At 40.9% G+C, this 16,545-nt stretch overlaps 1 protein-coding gene across 1 annotated transcript; it reads left to right on the top strand.

Annotated features, from left to right (window-relative positions):
* Positions 1–2,243: 2,243 nt before the first annotated feature.
* Positions 2,244–15,997, top strand: LOC113172615 (insulin-like growth factor-binding protein 2-B). The gene is made up of 4 exons (XM_026375568.1): positions 2,244–2,689; positions 9,103–9,254; positions 11,599–11,739; positions 14,952–15,997. The coding sequence occupies exons 1-4, from the start codon at positions 2,329–2,331 to the stop codon at positions 15,108–15,110; spliced, it is 813 nt and encodes a 270-aa protein (XP_026231353.1). The 5' UTR covers positions 2,244–2,328; the 3' UTR covers positions 15,111–15,997.
* Positions 15,998–16,545: the final 548 nt, after the last annotated feature.

Below are 16,545 nucleotides of genomic sequence, written 5' to 3'. Positions count from 1 at the left end.
TGGAGCTTCAATTCCTCTTCAATGAATGACTAAGCAAAGACACTTGCAGCTGCATATGTGGGAGGGAAGGAAACAAATTTAAAGTGCTTTAAAATCTGAGTTGAGGCCAAAAAGTCAAAAATTCCTCGCCACGCCAGGGTATTTGTGCCAAACTAATTTCATGCATTACCAACTGCCACAAAGTTGTTTTGACACCACCGCTGACGGATGCCAAGGAACAAAATGTTCAAATTGTACACACAAAGTAAAATAAATAAAAAATCTTATCAATCTTGTCAAAAAAGTAATCAGAGCCTCTTAGTTAACTCATAATATTATATGAATCTTAAAATCTGCTTCATTTGTATGCCAGTAAACACATGCTGTGTGTGGACAGATGGCCCAACAAGACATTACTTCATACTCTCCCAGACCAGCAAAGTTGAAGAGCCTCAAACAGGGAGCTGCACTGACATCACGGTGGAGCCACACTGCGGGGCTGGAAAAGTCTTGCATGCATCTTAGGGTCACTCGAAGATGAGGAAATATCCTCCTCGCTTCATGGACTTGTAGTTTCCTGTTAGTGCAGCTCCGAGGGGTGCAACACACACTTCATCATCTGACCGTCCTGACATACCAGAATTACCTGATAATGAGCTCTGCCTGTCTTCATGTTAAACAACGTTTATATTCAGTATGTAATTGTACTGATGTAGTCGATTTGTTAACACTTTACCACTGGAGTAGTTATTAACCAACAACATTGAGAACAGAACAGCTTCTCCTTCCAACATTGAATCTGGAGAGTTTTCACTTCACACCTGCAACTGGAGAAGCTGAACCAGTCCCTCCCTTGGTTTCGGTCCACAAAATTCGAGCATTGCTCTTTTTGAGAAGGTTGCATCCCCATGTCAGCACTTCTGTATCCTGTTAACACAGAACGACTATCAATCTACCACCCACCAGTGCTAAAACAAAAGCAGCCTTCATGCTGAAGCTAACAGGCAGACTGTAAACACTGCAGGCGCCGCTGTCATGAGGCTGAGAGTTCAGTGGAAAGATATGACATCTTAATTGAAAAAAGTAACCCATAAAATGAAAGACCACAAAGTAAGAAGTTAGTTATCAGGCATTATTATTATTATTTTACAGTAGTGTTGTCTTAATTGCTCAGTTTATCACCTTGTTGCTACTTTATACCATTAGGCTGATGTCACGGATCGTAACCTCTATTCACAGCACATTCATCAGTCAACACCTGCTGTGATTACAATTATGCAAGTCTGAGTAATGTGTGATTATCTGTACTGAGCTTTAAAATGCAGTGGTTCAATATCTGAGAGAGTGGGGTCAAGGATGCAGCAATGTATTTTCATAGTAATTCATATTGACGTTTGAAAACCTGGTGATGTGAAGCTTCTTCTTTATTATTATAGAGAGTTTTAACTAGCTCGATGTGATTCAATAAAAGCAATGATCTAAAAAAAAAAAAAAACATTCTCAGTTTGTCTGTTGTGATCAGTGTGTTTGCTGTGTGTGCTTTTCTTTTTCCTACGAAGCTCTGATTGGTCAAATTTCTAACCAGCAGCAATGCTGCAATCAGATACTGTATCCTTTGTACACATTTGCACATAGATAATGCACTGAAAAAAAAAGTGGGAAAAGAAACACCACAGTGAGGTCAGAGCTACGTGGTGTAAGTCTATGGTCACTTGTTCAGAGCTGAGGTTCAGCCAGGCTGAACATTGGGTTTTGTTAGGTGTATTTGGTAACACAAACCATTAGGTTGACTAGAATAAATAATTGGGCTGCATAGTCCTTTTGCTCCAACTGATATTCATCAAACGAAGTGTCCACATCACAGACACTGAGCACTGACTTTAATATTCTCCAGTAAAGATAGAGTTCTCTATTGTGTCGAGTGCATGGTGTTGAGCCAGCTCTACAGTGTTTGTCCATCCAGTGAAAAAATAAAAGATGATATAAATGGGATACAATGCACCTTGTGTCTTTAGTTAATGTTGTTTATTGAATTAGAATAGACTTTTACAATAATATGATGCCAGTAAATCTAATTGTGTCACGATGAGAGTACCTTTCATTTCACGATTTGATAATCACAAATAAGCTGAAATCAGTCACACCAGTATGTATGCTCTGATGCAGAGAGTTACGAGCATTCTTGTTTTTGCACTGAGCCAGTAATATGAGAGCAGATAGGACCCTGCCAGTGGTATCACAATGTTTACCTTCACACAGTTGACTTTCACCAACATGAGGTTCATACTGTTATCTTCCGAAGCTCATTCTTGATTTCAGTAGTCCCTATTAAACCTAACCAACGTTAGAATGGTTATTTATTTTACACACAGGTTGCTGTTTGCATACTTTGCTTTGCCTGGAATTATACTTGGGGATTTAATTTTCAGATGCCCAAGTTGCACTGCAGAGCATTTAGCCGTGTGCCCCAAAGTTGCAACAGTATGTGCGGAAATAGTTAGAGAGCCAGGTTGTGGTTGCTGTCCAGTGTGTGCCAGGCAAGAAGGGGAGCTTTGCGGGGTCTACACACCGAGGTGCTCCAGTGGCCTGAGGTGCTACCCGAGCACGGATGCTGACTTACCTTTGCAACAGCTCATACACGGTTTAGGTCGATGTGGACAAAAAGTAGAAGTGGATGTCACAACAAGTCTGGACCACCAGGCCACAAATGGTAAGTGATTATTATTATGATTACTCTAAGTAAACTAGGTTTATGTTTATTTTGCTGTTTGTTACATGACTCATATGATGGACACAGTCCTTTTAATAGCCTGTGTTGTTTCCTTTGCCTTAAAGAAAAATAAAATCCAGACGTTCCTGTTACACTACAAGGCTTTACTAGGAGTGTGAGTGTGTCCATGATTTATGGATCATGATGTAGTGTAGCCCAAAGGTGACATAGTAGTACTATAGTATACTGTATGTGTACAGTCTTGTTTTGTAGATTACAATATTAGACTTCTGCCAAGTACTTGCATCCAGTCAATTAAACTGTTCCAGCATCAGGGAACATAGTAATTTATATTTCTGCATGTGTGTCATGATCCAGGCTGCTAGTTTTGATCTGTCACCATAGCAAGGTCTTACATTAAGACATTTACCTAAAAATAAAGAGCTTTCACGGATGGCTGCACATCGAGTCAAAACTGTATGCTCCCTGCAGGACTTATTTTTGTCAGAAAAATCACATCATCTACTGTACATCAAACACATTAAGTCACAATAACTCCCCAAAAGAAATAACCCAGAAATCCCACGGGGACACAGAAACGTCAAGCCTCACTCTCCCACATTATAGTTATTAGGGACAAAAGTCACTATCGATTTTTGAAAATTAATGTTGACATATGCAATACATTTGGCAAGCAGTGGCAGGCCCACATCTATGAGAGCACGCAAGCACTATCCCTGCAATGAACCCATAACACGTCTGTAACCCACATATCCTAAAAGCTCTCTTGTTGGGAGCGTCTTATTTTGACGGTGCATGTTGGTTCTGGTACTCGACAGAGACAATAAGAGGGAAATTAAAAACGCAATTCAGTTTTGGAGCGTTAGCATTCAATAAATAAATATGCACACTACAACCAAAGTTGCAGATCTCCATGACAACAGGAAGACAACTCTTTTAGTATGCACCCTGGGAGCATTGTACTGTACTTACTAATAACTGAGGTTTTCTTCTTCGCTTATTTTAGGACTCTTTGTGATCACAGACTGGTTTTCAATTCAATGTGCTGTAACTTTAGCTAAGCACCACAGATTTGTCTACACTTTCTGTTGTGATTTACTGTCTTTGGTGTTCAAACCTGTTAGAACACATAAAGGAAAGGTTGCATCCCTTAGCATCAGCTGAAACTGGGTTACCCTCAGTTCACTGCATTACCCTTGGCTTTTCAGTTCACTGCATTACCCTTGGTTTTTGAAGCCTGAGTAACTGTTGGCTATGAGATAACATTGTCTCTCTCCCTGAAACGCACATTTGGGATTGGTTCCTGCAGTTAGTTGACTTTACATTCTCATTTCTAAAGAACCACAATTGTGTTAAGTTGAAAGAGAACGGGGGCTTGCACTTTTAGAGGTTTCGTCATGGCTATCTGGTGTCAATCTGAGTTCAAATGGCAATATTCTCACTAAACTGAAGTAAACAGTATGACTGCCTGAGTAAACAGTCCAGAGTTCAAATAAACCAACCACAAGCTTTGTCTGCTAGGACCACACTTCATATCTGCTGTTATTCTGCACTTTTATATTGCTGATGTCACTAAACGTAGCCTTTCAACACTTTTTGGCAAGTGCACTTTTGCAGTTTTCCACATTGCAAAGGTGACAGAAAACAGCAACGCTAGCGGTTTAAATCCATGGTTTGAATTCATCCAAATTGGAAGAGCATGTAATATTAGAAATGGCACATCATCTTCAGTGTTTCCACTTGAACTATTTTTGCAACGGGAGTTGACTTGGAAATGTCCTTCCCATCATGGCTCACAAAGGTTCCAGTCTGGCCAAAGGTGTAAGCTTTGCTTTCCAAATGAATAAAAGCATGAATGCTTGAATTCTCAACAAAGAAAATTAATACACCATCTCGCACAAAGTACTGTCCACACCAGGTGGACAGCATCTGTCAGTAACATGGCTGCAGATTACACAGTCTTTGTAAAAGCTATTTTGGGTAGGTTTAATACCACGGCTTGGGTTAAAATATGAACTTTCTCAATGTTACAGGATGTAGTTAGAGCTGTGGAACGGTGATGCTTAAGTTTTACACTGGACTTGAACATCAGTTTCCTGTGTGGCGCCTTTGTGCCACATATACCCTGTTAGCTCAGCCTGTTCTTTGTCCGTGTCATAATTAGGTGCCTAACTACAATACATTTTGGTTTAAATAACCACTTAGCAAAAAACAACTTATGGACTAATACTTTACAGGAGAGCTGTCTCAGAGTGTTAGAGAATCGTCCAATATTCACATTCGTACTTGTTATAATGTAGGGTTATAGGTGTATTCAACACTAGGGCCTTCACTTCAGTCCATCTCACCACCAGGTAATAATACAATGGCATGTGTGTATTTTTTGCTATTTAAACTATGCAAACCACAAAACCTCCTCCCTTCTCCAGCCATTAGTATACCACTTCACCACAGAAGCTCTCTGTCTGTTTTTCTTCCTCCTCTTGTCGGTGGTCTAATACTGCCCTTGTTGCCCTGCAGGTGATCTTCTGCTGAGACTTGCTCTTTCTCCTTCATTCACCTTCTCAGGTCTTTAATTACTCTATGTAGATGTGTGTGCACATAGTATGTGGGCATTACACATCCACAGGAAAAGGTGAAGCCAAAAGAGATCATTTTGGGTGGGACTACATGCTGTTGCCTGCAATTCTAAGAAAACTACCCCTGAGGTGTAAATGGGAAGCCCTCCCTCTGTTAATCTGAAAAGAGTTCAAGTTGAAAAGTCACATGTTGCATAATATGATTTCAACATTAAAGATTCAGAATTTACCACTCTACCAAAATGCAATTTTGAGGCACCTGTACATTATTTATGGTATAATATTTAATAAATAATAAATCCACAACATGAAACATGATGATAATGACATGCTTTATCTCCCAGTAGACTAAAATTAACTTCTTCTCGGTCAGTTTTATAACATAGAATTTCTAATTTTCTCATCAAATCAAAAGTAAAAATGACACCTTATGTCACTGGTGAATAGTGTACATTGTGCAAATGTAAATCACTTTGACCTTTGACCTTACGTACACTTACTATGCATGTGTGAAAACACTTCCTGTTTACTATGTACATATCTTTGCCATTTTGTGGTATGTTGTGTTCACTATATAGTGCACTGAAAGCTTTCACAGTGGAACAAAAAATAGTACATTGCATGTACACAATTTTTTCCCACAGTGCACTGCTCCCCATTTTAGAAGAAAATGATCATTGTGCAACACCTTATTGACTCTGAGTGAGCGAACAGGGCGATGATTTCGGACACAGCCATTGTCTTTTATGTCTGACAAACACTCCAGAAGCAACAATTGCCAACAGTTTTCCCCTCAAACTACAAAGGCGAACCTCATCTGGTTAGGATGATACACACAGGCACATGGAAGCAGAGCAACATCAAGGGTTGAAAGAACGCGCTAACCGTAAAAGGTTCGGGGGGATCTATGGCTAGACAAAACCTTCTTCATTATTTAGTTACTATTTGTACATTTGCCAGCAGTAACGTGTTTGAAGTGGTCAAAGGCTTGAGAGGAACCATTCACATCAACAGTGGTTTAAAATACTGTAAGGCCACTTTCTTGGCCAGGGATGCACGTGACGTTTCGGAGGCTCAGAAGCTCTAGTGTATACGATAACAGGGCAAATACATTAATGCTAAGCAACTCTGGAAAGACATTACTCATGCTGTGCTATGAAAGAACTGTGAAAGCATTGCTCAAAGGCAGTACTAAAAGCCAACACTCCTAACAGCTCGAGACAGGTAGTTTCTATGGCAGTGAAGACAGAATCAACAACACAGTATTTAGATGACGGCTGTTGGCTTTAGATGTGTTTTTTCTTCTCTCTGGAACATGCTGTCCTGGATTTTTTTTTTTTTTTTTGTGTCTATAGAACACGAGCTCTGTAACACAAGTATAGAAAACCTGTACCATGTATGTTTTAAGCTTAGACAGTTAGACAAAGATACAGCACTCCTGCTCTATTGCCTGTTGCCATTTCAGACGAAACGTGCTTGTCAGTGCAATACAATAAATAATCACTTAAGAAAATGCATCTATATTAGTTATATTAAAAAGAGGTTTGTCTCTCTTGCATAAGTATAATGCGGTCTGCAGGTGTCACTTTGAACACTGATCTCTGCTGTGCTTGTAATCTCATGACCAGCAGGTCGTATAATTAAATAGATTAAACAGATTCAGTGTGAAAATGTCTAACGTGAACCCATTGAATTTGATGTTCTCTTAAAAATTAATTGGTACTAATTGGTACTAATATGTTAGCATGCTAACAGGCTAGGTTGACATGCAGATCATAGTTAATGTGACCTTACACATCACAATGTTAGCATTTTCATTGTGTGCTTGTTTACATGGAGCATTGAGCTCCACAATGTAAAGTACAGGGCTGGTGGTACATTTCAAGACATGAGACCAGGCAGTGTTATATAAAAGTTTGTTTCACAGCTGATGTGTGTTTCCTTTTTTCCTAACTGAGGATAACCATCTTTTCATGATCCTTAACCAGGCCTCAATTTCAGTCCAACTCTTTGCCCACTGCCAGTCCTTGGAATCTGGTTCCTCACCAGGTGTGTAACATCCAAGAGCTGCTGCATGGCTTTGTTTCAACACTTGCAATAACTCACGCTGCTTAGACAGATCTAGTTGCACAGAAAAATAGCAAGAGACCATGGGTACAAAGTCAACATGATGTGACACTAGATCATTTAGTAATTCCACAGTACAAAACAATAATTGTTTCCTAAGAAGATATGGCTCATTTGCAAGTGCGACATACATGTAGCTTCAGAGTTTCAGATATCACGTTTCATTCATTATGTTGATGTTTATGTTTTAAAATAATTCTATGAAAACAGTGTGATTTACAACCTCAGAGTTTTGCTCAGGTGTTTATAGCTCAGATTACAGACACCCACAATGTCACAGAACACTCAGACACAGATAAAGCCTCTGGCAGGTAGGTTAGATATCATTCCCATCCCTCCTTTTCCACCCGCCACCTCCCCCCCCCCAAAATTTTTCTCCATACTCAGCATGAAAAGCCGTCATTAGAAGAGCTTCCTCACGAGTCTGGACTCACCTTCGAGTCAAGCTCAGCTCTTTAATTCAGTCAACGCTTTTGTCTCAGTGTAAGACCAGGATCATTATGGCTGTGATGACTAAGACCATGTTGATAAATGTCGAGCGTTGAACCCTCCATGTGTTTGTGTTATACCAGCACAGACATATAGCCAAATGAACTAAGCACTGACTTTCTGAATTCATTTACCATCATACCCTGCCTGCATCTGTTGTGAATTAACTTGTTATCTTGTTTGTGATTTGTCCCTGCTGCCTTCACCAAATGCTAAACATACTTCAGCATAACAAGCGATAGGAAATACACGGAGAGTGACCCCACTGCCCAGAGGAGACCTGTGCCAAGTGCACCATAATTCCTGTGTTATAAAGCTAAATGGGCTAGATGTAGTACATTTGCTATTTCACAGAAAAGATCTTAGCAAGTCTTTTTAAGCTGTCTCCACACTAATTACAGCCATTGCAACACCTGACTGTCCAGTATGGTATTAGCAACATGATGTATGAGGGACACAGGATGTCCTGGGGACACACAGTGACTTGATCTTCTAATTCCAGGGTTAAGATGACTTGTAAAAAGAACCTTTATTAGAAAAATGATCAAAGAATAGATACAGAAAAAATCACTGTGAGGACCAGCATGAATGTTTTACCACTAAACTGAGGACATTTTTACAAAGTGAGGACATTTTTGCTGCCTCACAATGAGAAAGGGTGTTTAACAAGCAATTTCGGGGTAAAGACTAGGTTTTAGGGTGAGAGTAAAGTTTAGGGTGAGGCAGTTAGTTGTGATGGTTAGGGTTAGGGTAAGGCAGTACATGTGATAAATTAAAAATTGAAACAGAGTAGATTAACTTGCCCTACATGACAGTAGGGGGGCTAGGGAATGCATTACTGTATGTCAATGAGTGTCCCCACACTGAATGGCATACAAAAAAGTGTGTTTTAAAGTGCAACCAGAGATGGTGAAGCCGTTTTGTGTGTCTAACATGTGCCAAATACATACCCAAAAGCAGGACACAGATTTCTTTCATGCTCAACGAACTGCATCAGAAGAAGGATTTCTAAGAAGCCACAGAGCATTGAATGTTACACAGGGATTAAAAGCAGAATGGTTAAATTAGGTTTAAATAGCATTATTTGGGCCCATGACTGTGCAGTCTGTTTTCCAGAAGGCCAAGGCAGGTCTTATCTGCACATGTACTGAATCAACTTTATGTGTCTGTGTTTCTTTGTGTGTTTATTTGCTGCAGAGGTGCACGGCACTGAGAATCCACACACCAAGAGACCTGCTATAGATACTCGGATATGGCAGGAGTCTGCCAGGAGGCAACACCAGAATGAGCGCAAAACCAAGATGAAGACAAATCAACTAGAGGATGCTCAAACCCAGAAAGTGTATCAGGTACCTGCACTCTTATTTACATACAGAAACAGATTAAATAATTCCAGCAAAACATGCTAAAACACAACAGCAATGCAGAGCAATAGTAACTCCACCTTTATTCGCTGTGTACTGTAGTTTCAGTGAACATGGCAAAGTGCGGTCAAATGCTAAGTCTGTTTATCAAAAGCAAGCAGTGACAAGAGGTCAAAAATGTGCTGTGTGAGCAAAAACTGTCTGGTGCAGTAGTGCCCTCCTCTGGGCATTACAGCAGGCAGCTACAGGCACGTGCACAGCTCTTTTATCACTGTCCACTGCAATCTCATTTAACCTTCATCACATGGGCTTGCTTACACAACCTCAACTCTTAGCATACATTAACCCCCCAGCGACCCTGGGCTGGCACACCTGAATTGTTCTCACAGTCTTGGACAATGAAGAATAACACAACATGAACACAGTGTGGTGATGTTGATGTTTTGACTGATTGCTGCATATTCTCTTTACCAAACACAGCTCTCATGACTTTAGACCAACATGATGATGTTTTTTTTTTTCCATTGTTAGTTCGTTTATTTCTCAGCTATAGATTTGATCTGAAATTACATTATCTGCAACATCAGTACAGCAATAAATAAATAAATAATATAAAAATTAGCAAACATCAAAATCAACCTGCTGTTTAAACGGACAGCAGGTTGATTTTGAATGGTGAAATTCATGCTTCAGCAAACTGCACCGTGCCTTGTTTTTGCATTGTCCTAATACTTGCTGCATTTAAATTTGTGTTTACATACATATATGCAAACACAAATTCAAATGTATATGCAAATGTATGTTTATTTAATTTGATTTTAACATGTAACTGTCATCATCTGGGGCTTGTTGTAGTTACATTAGGCTATGGACCCTACGATCCAAATAAATACATTTACTATCATGTGTTTAATTATATGCAGAAGCAGGAGTTTTCTTAGCTTCAGTAATTGCACATAATGAGCATCATCATATTGAAAAGAGATATTGTTTGCTCTCCACAGTGGAATGTGCGTTGGCAGTTTAAAGCAATCTATAGATTAGACCCCTCCGCCCCCACCCCGCGGCCCATTCTTTAACGCTCACCCAACATTTCACAGTCTCAAACGCAGCTTCACAAAAAACGAAAACAGTTCCTGGAAAATCCTTAACGGCATGGCGGACAAACACAGATTTTCTTTCTGTCTCATGCAAATGAGCTGGGGCGCTGGGGGCTGCATATATGTCTCATCATAGCAAACAATGATATGCATTTACTCATTTTCTCCCTCACTTAATGCACTCTGATGCAGCACAACAAAACAAAACAAAAAAATCATAAGAGAGAGGTTACGACAGTATTGACGGGATCATTAGAAGTAACAAAAGAGAGAATGTAGTACAAGGAGTGATGCAGCTGGACAGGGGGAGGTGCTGGTGTCAAGCATGGATGCACTTCGTTGTGGGTGGCCATTAGAGGTCAAGTACAGTACACAAAATGCATACATCAGAGCTGGGGTCATGTCACAGTATGGACACAGATTAAACCTTCTGTTCTTAGATCCTCAAATTAGTGTAGGTATGAAATGTGAGTGTAGTCATATTTTATGCCATGTGCATATGTATTTGGCATAAAAAATGCACACCTATCCCTCAATACAGACTGCAGGAGCCACTAGAAATGGAGGATGCGTGTGCTAAGGTATGGATTTATGTCTTATTATGAGAGTGAGAGAGACGAGGAGTCCGCAACAGTAAAAGAATGTGAAAGAGCGAGAGTGCGTCCTTTTCATCCATATGTCCAGATGTTTGATAAGGTTTGTGGCAGACTGTGCCTCCTCCTGCGCTTCTCTCTCATCCTCAGCCAACTAATCATGAAACTGGACCTCTTTGATCCCACAGGCAGCCTGATACGCTCACCGTGTATTTGGTAAAGTGTGTATGGAATAACATGCGCTGTATATTTGTTGGTGCTTGTATGTGTTTAGGTTAGGTTGTGTGTGTGGCCGTGGCCACCTGCTGAGTTAAGCAGTCTAGTCCCTCATATTCCACTCCGCCAGACTCACATAAGTCATACTGGCTGAACTTTCTGCTCAAATAACTGCACCTCATAAAAAACCTTGGTATAAATGTGAATATTTGTGACATTTTTACAAGACACACAGATGTATTTTATTTTGCCATTCTTTTTCTTGGACAGAGGATATTCCTAGGATTCAAACTGCAGCACAACTTGCCGTACTCCACTTCTGGTCCCTTTACATTTCTTACTTTACATTATAAATGTTTTTGTGAATCTTCTTTAATAGTTGCTAAGTACAAATAATTGTCTCCGTCTTTGTCCTGTCAGAGTGCCTGTCAGCAGGAGCTGGACCAGGTCTTAGAGGAGATCTCCAAAATGACCTCTGACGATAACAGAGGCCCACTGGAGAACCTGTATGAGCTCAAATTTCCAAACTGTGACAGACATGGATTGTACAACCCTAAGCAGGTGAGCCGTGAACACAGTGCTTGCCTCACTGCATCACACTACTTGTATATTGAAACACAAATTCTGCCGAGTTAGCTGATAAAAGAGGGATGCATAAGACAGTACAGTTACAATATGATCCGTGTTAACAGTGATCAGCCTATAAATTGTGATCCTCTGTTAGATGTCATCAGTTTCTCTATATGTAGTTTAATAACACACAAAGCATAGTGTGCACACAAGCTGCAACAATAGTGCTGCTGGTTTAAATGTTTTGGTAAACAGGAGTCAGCATGGGAATAATTTAAACCAGACCATTATCAGCACATGTGAAAAGGCAGTGCATCACAGTTTGCTGTGTATGAGGTTGTGTAGCCACAGATATGTCGGAGTGCCCACGTTGGCCCCTGTCCCGTCCACCACAACATTCAAACCCTCACATAGTTTTCAAGTCGTGGCTGCCCATTTAAGCATCCACAGCATAGGTTAGTAAAAGTATATGAACCCCTCAAGTAATGCGATCGAAAAAACCTAATTGGACGTTTTAAATTTTGCCGTTCACGAGAAGCATCTCCTGATGTGAACCTGGCCTCACAAATAAAAAGGTGATCTCACAAGAATTATGATCGAGCACTGCTGAGCTGCATACAGCTGGGAAGGGTTACAGTGAGTAAGTAATCTTAGAGTTTAGATATTCATCAGTCCACAGTTTGACAAACCATCTATAAATACAGATGATTTAGTTCTGTGGCTACTCCCTCTAGAAGCAGGCGCCCAGCTTTGATGACTCCACGGGCACGACACAGGATGCTCGGCGAGGTAACAAAGTTGTAGCTTCAACGAAAAGCTCAGCCAGGGAGGCTCTAGAGAGCCACTCTCTTGCTTGTTTTCCAACTATCCCCACCTATTGCTTATTACCTGGATCAGCACATCATGTGTTCAGCCACTCAGAAGCTGTAAGTGCAGAAGGAGAGTGGTTCTCCAGGACCAGAGTCAGTGGAGGCCATGGATCAGTCTACAGCAGTTCTAGTCCTGTGCTAAACATTACAGCTTTAGCATCTACAGCTTCTATTTGATTTGATGTTGTTTTTGGTCTTCATGCATGCTTTGATTATCTTATTATTATCTATTTATTGGTGTGTGTTGGGTTTGTGTCCACCTGCCAGGGGTAAGCATGAAATTGTTGTTAGAATATTATATGTCTGAGGTTGTCGTATTATATTGAGCATGTTGTGTTTATCCATACTTGTGACTTGGATGAAGCTAAGACCAATGTTTAAGACTTATTAATGCAGAATAAGGTAACTAAGGGTCCACATACTTCTATTTCTTGCCACTGCAAACCCGCAGACCTTTACTTCCCAGTTTTCAGAGATGCATACAAACACAATGTTGTAGGTAAGTTTAGAAATCCAGTATGTTTATAAAATGACACACATCCCAAAATGTATAAACAGTGTGAGAGAGTGAGAGAATGGAGTTGGCCCCTGATACTGTATTTTGTGCCATGGGAAAACATTGCACTCATTCATTCAAATTCCATTATTCACTGGAGATGATGGATAATTCATATCACATCCTTAGTAAACTCATTTGTCATCTTTTCAAAATAAAATGAACAGTGAATCACACGGCGGAACACGGCCGCTCTCTGTGGGTGGAAACTTCCAAAAAATGTCACGATAGCGGCCACACCACAATCGAGTGATGTCACAGCAGGTGCTTTCCATCCCCGGTCGAAGACAAAACACCTGCTGTGACATCACTGGAGAGGTTTTTGGCCAGGACCGTGACATGTTTGAAAGTTTTTCGCCCCACAGAGAGAGAGCAGCAGCAGTTTTCACCGGTCACTTGCTTTAACCGGGGCGAACTGTAACACAAGAGCGCGGAGAGGTTCAAACGGTCGCACACGTGGTCAGGTTTCAGGTGGTGCTGGAACCATGGCTGGTTTGAGTCAGTGCTAGTTCACCTAAACACATGACTCAGTTTCATCTTTTAATGTTGTTCCTGCTTTTTCCTTTACCTTTTCTATCTCTCTTTTCATTCCCTGACCTCTCCCTGACTCCTCACACGCACAGATCTGCATATCATTTTGTGTAGCTCTCCCTTGGAGTTCCCCTCTTTTCTCTTTCATAGTCTGACACACATGCACACACACACACACATTCAGACGCACACACTGTCTTCTATCTAGCCTGGCAAAATCACCCTGGTAAATAAACCCCCTTCCCCTTTTTTTTCTAAACGCACACACCCTCCTTCCGAGCAGTCTGCCCTTTGACAACACACATACACACAAACACAAGTGCGTGGAGAGATGTTGTCATCATGAATGAGGCAACAAGCTTCTGAGCTCAAGGTTACAAGGCAATAAAACTGTTTGGCGTACTTCATGGGAAGACCTTTGTTAAGCTCGTGGAACAAACTGTGCTTCCTACTGGGGGTTTGAATTTGAATTCTGCTCACCCATAGAAATCAGACAGAGGAGGACAAACAAGGTCACATATCCAGTGTTTTCTTACGAGGATAGTAGAGCAGAAAAGAAGATTTGAATAGGTGCCACAGTTTCCTAAAGCAGGGCTCTCAACCACTCAGCCAATTTTCATCACTGGTCACAAACAACAGCATTGTTTTGGACTGGAGTCCTCGGTTCCCAGGGGAGGAACACTGTACCACCTCAACACTCGGCTTCCTTTTGGAGTTGTCCCTCCTCCGCGCGGTAATTACTGTAACTGTCACTTTTTTTGTTCTTTTTCATCCAAGGAAGAAAATGGAAAGTCTTTTCTTCACCCCCAGCTCTTCATTCTTCTTGCGGTTCCCTACTCGGCCGCCCCGCGTGCGCAGCGTAAACTGTGTCCACTTCAATTACGACCTCATTTCTGAGTAGAGGGGGTCTCTGTGGGGGGGCTGCTCTACTGGCATGCTCTGTGTGTGTTTGTATGTCTATGATGGCATGTGTGGTTGTGGATGAGTTGTGGGTTGGGGGCATGACCTGAAGATGGGCTGTTATTGGACGAGTGCTGTCCCACCCAAACCATAGCCCTCACTCTCATCCAATAGTCCCCCAGCACCAGATGATCACACGCACACATACACATAGACACATCCTGAGCCACCATACGCCATGCTTCATTAGCACTCCCCATGCTTCCCACTGTGCATCCTTACCCCTCCCTCTTTTTACTTTGTGTTTTCCAACTTGTCTAGTTTGTGTTTTTCTTCCCTCTTTCCAGTGCAACATGTCCAACCACGGCCAGCGTGGCGAGTGCTGGTGCGTTGACCCCTTAACTGGGGTGCAGATACCAGCGACGCCTACAGTCAGAGGGGATCCCAACTGTGACCAGTTTCTGGAGGAGCTCAGAGTGATGCCCACTGCAGCAGCCTTCCGCTAGCACAGCACAACACTGTTGGGTTTTCATACAAATCCAGAAGTAATTAAGATTTATGCATTAATAACATTATTCTATCAACATGTAAACTCTTTTAAGTTTGAGGTTTAAGTATAAATCACCCTGGGATTGGCATTGCAATATTTTTCACACTGTCACACATCTTGAGCCACTATATACCAGGCTTCAGAACATATGGCCACTGGTCCTCTGGTAGCATGTGCACAATACTGACAACCTCATACTTTATTTTTTCAACTTGGTGGTAACATCACAAGCTGTAAACATCAACACTGACATATTTATGTTTTAGTAATCAATTGCCCATTGCATGGGGAACATTAGCATTCACTAGTAGGTTTTGTTTTTTATCTGACTGGAATGAGTCCAATATTTACTTATATCTCTCTTTTTGGACTCCACCAACTCACGTTTGCCCCATTATTACCATAAAGAAATGATGATGAAGATGATTTTTAAGTAGAAGAACTATGTGTGTGTTGACGTTTGAATTCTCACATTTAGACCATGTTACCACTGTAGATACCCTCTGGCCTCACTCAGGGCATATTCATGATGCTATGCTAATAATGGGGCAGACTTCCCACTGATTGCAGATCACACTTCTCTTCACGCAGACAAGTTTCTGTTTTTGTTGAGCTAATTTGAGAATGTCAAAAGTCTTTGACATGCTAAATATATGTATGCACAATCTAAAACCTATCTAGTTTATTGGCAACACTTGTTGTAATCATAGATAACTGGTAAACGTTTGATCCCACTCATACTTTTACTGATTATATTGTATCTTGTAATATTTCCTTTTCATGCATCATGTTTGCTTCCTGCATTGGTAGCTGCAAATTCATTAAAAGCATGTGTGTTCCGGCTTTCTGGCGTTTATTTTTGTTTACCACTATTGTGACATACCACAGTAAATCAGTCATTATATGTAGTATAATTACACATATAAAATATGACATATCTCAGTGGAAATCTGCAGAGAGTTATTCTTGTTTATCACCATTTTATCACCATTCATATCAACACTTGTCAACTCCAAATAAGTGTCACTAAAGGAAAAACACTTTCTGTTATGAAGCTGTAAACTGCTAGGTGGCTTTTTTCCTATCACCGCTGTGCGTGCACAGATGTGTGTGCAACTGCATTTACTTGTGTTGCTGGGGTTACTAATGAAGTGTTGACAAGAGGAGGGATTAGGATGGGGAGGAGGTTGACATTGACAAATGTGATACTGTTTCGGTAAAGGTGTCTGAATAAACCGACCAGTGTATGCAAATACACAAAAACACACCCGCACTTTTGTTTGTGCTATACATCACATCACATTTAAAGAGCCAACATGAAGTCGTAACAGAGGGATGTAGAGGCACTATTAATAATTCTCAATGCCCCCGACAAATATTGGTATGGGATA

The sequence above is a fragment of the Anabas testudineus genome, chromosome 21 (genome assembly GCF_900324465.2).
Source record: "Anabas testudineus chromosome 21, fAnaTes1.2, whole genome shotgun sequence".
Lineage (NCBI taxonomy): Eukaryota > Metazoa > Chordata > Actinopteri > Anabantiformes > Anabantidae > Anabas > Anabas testudineus.
Note: the sequence above shows the minus strand (reverse complement) of the source record. Positions and strands in the feature narration are given on the sequence as shown.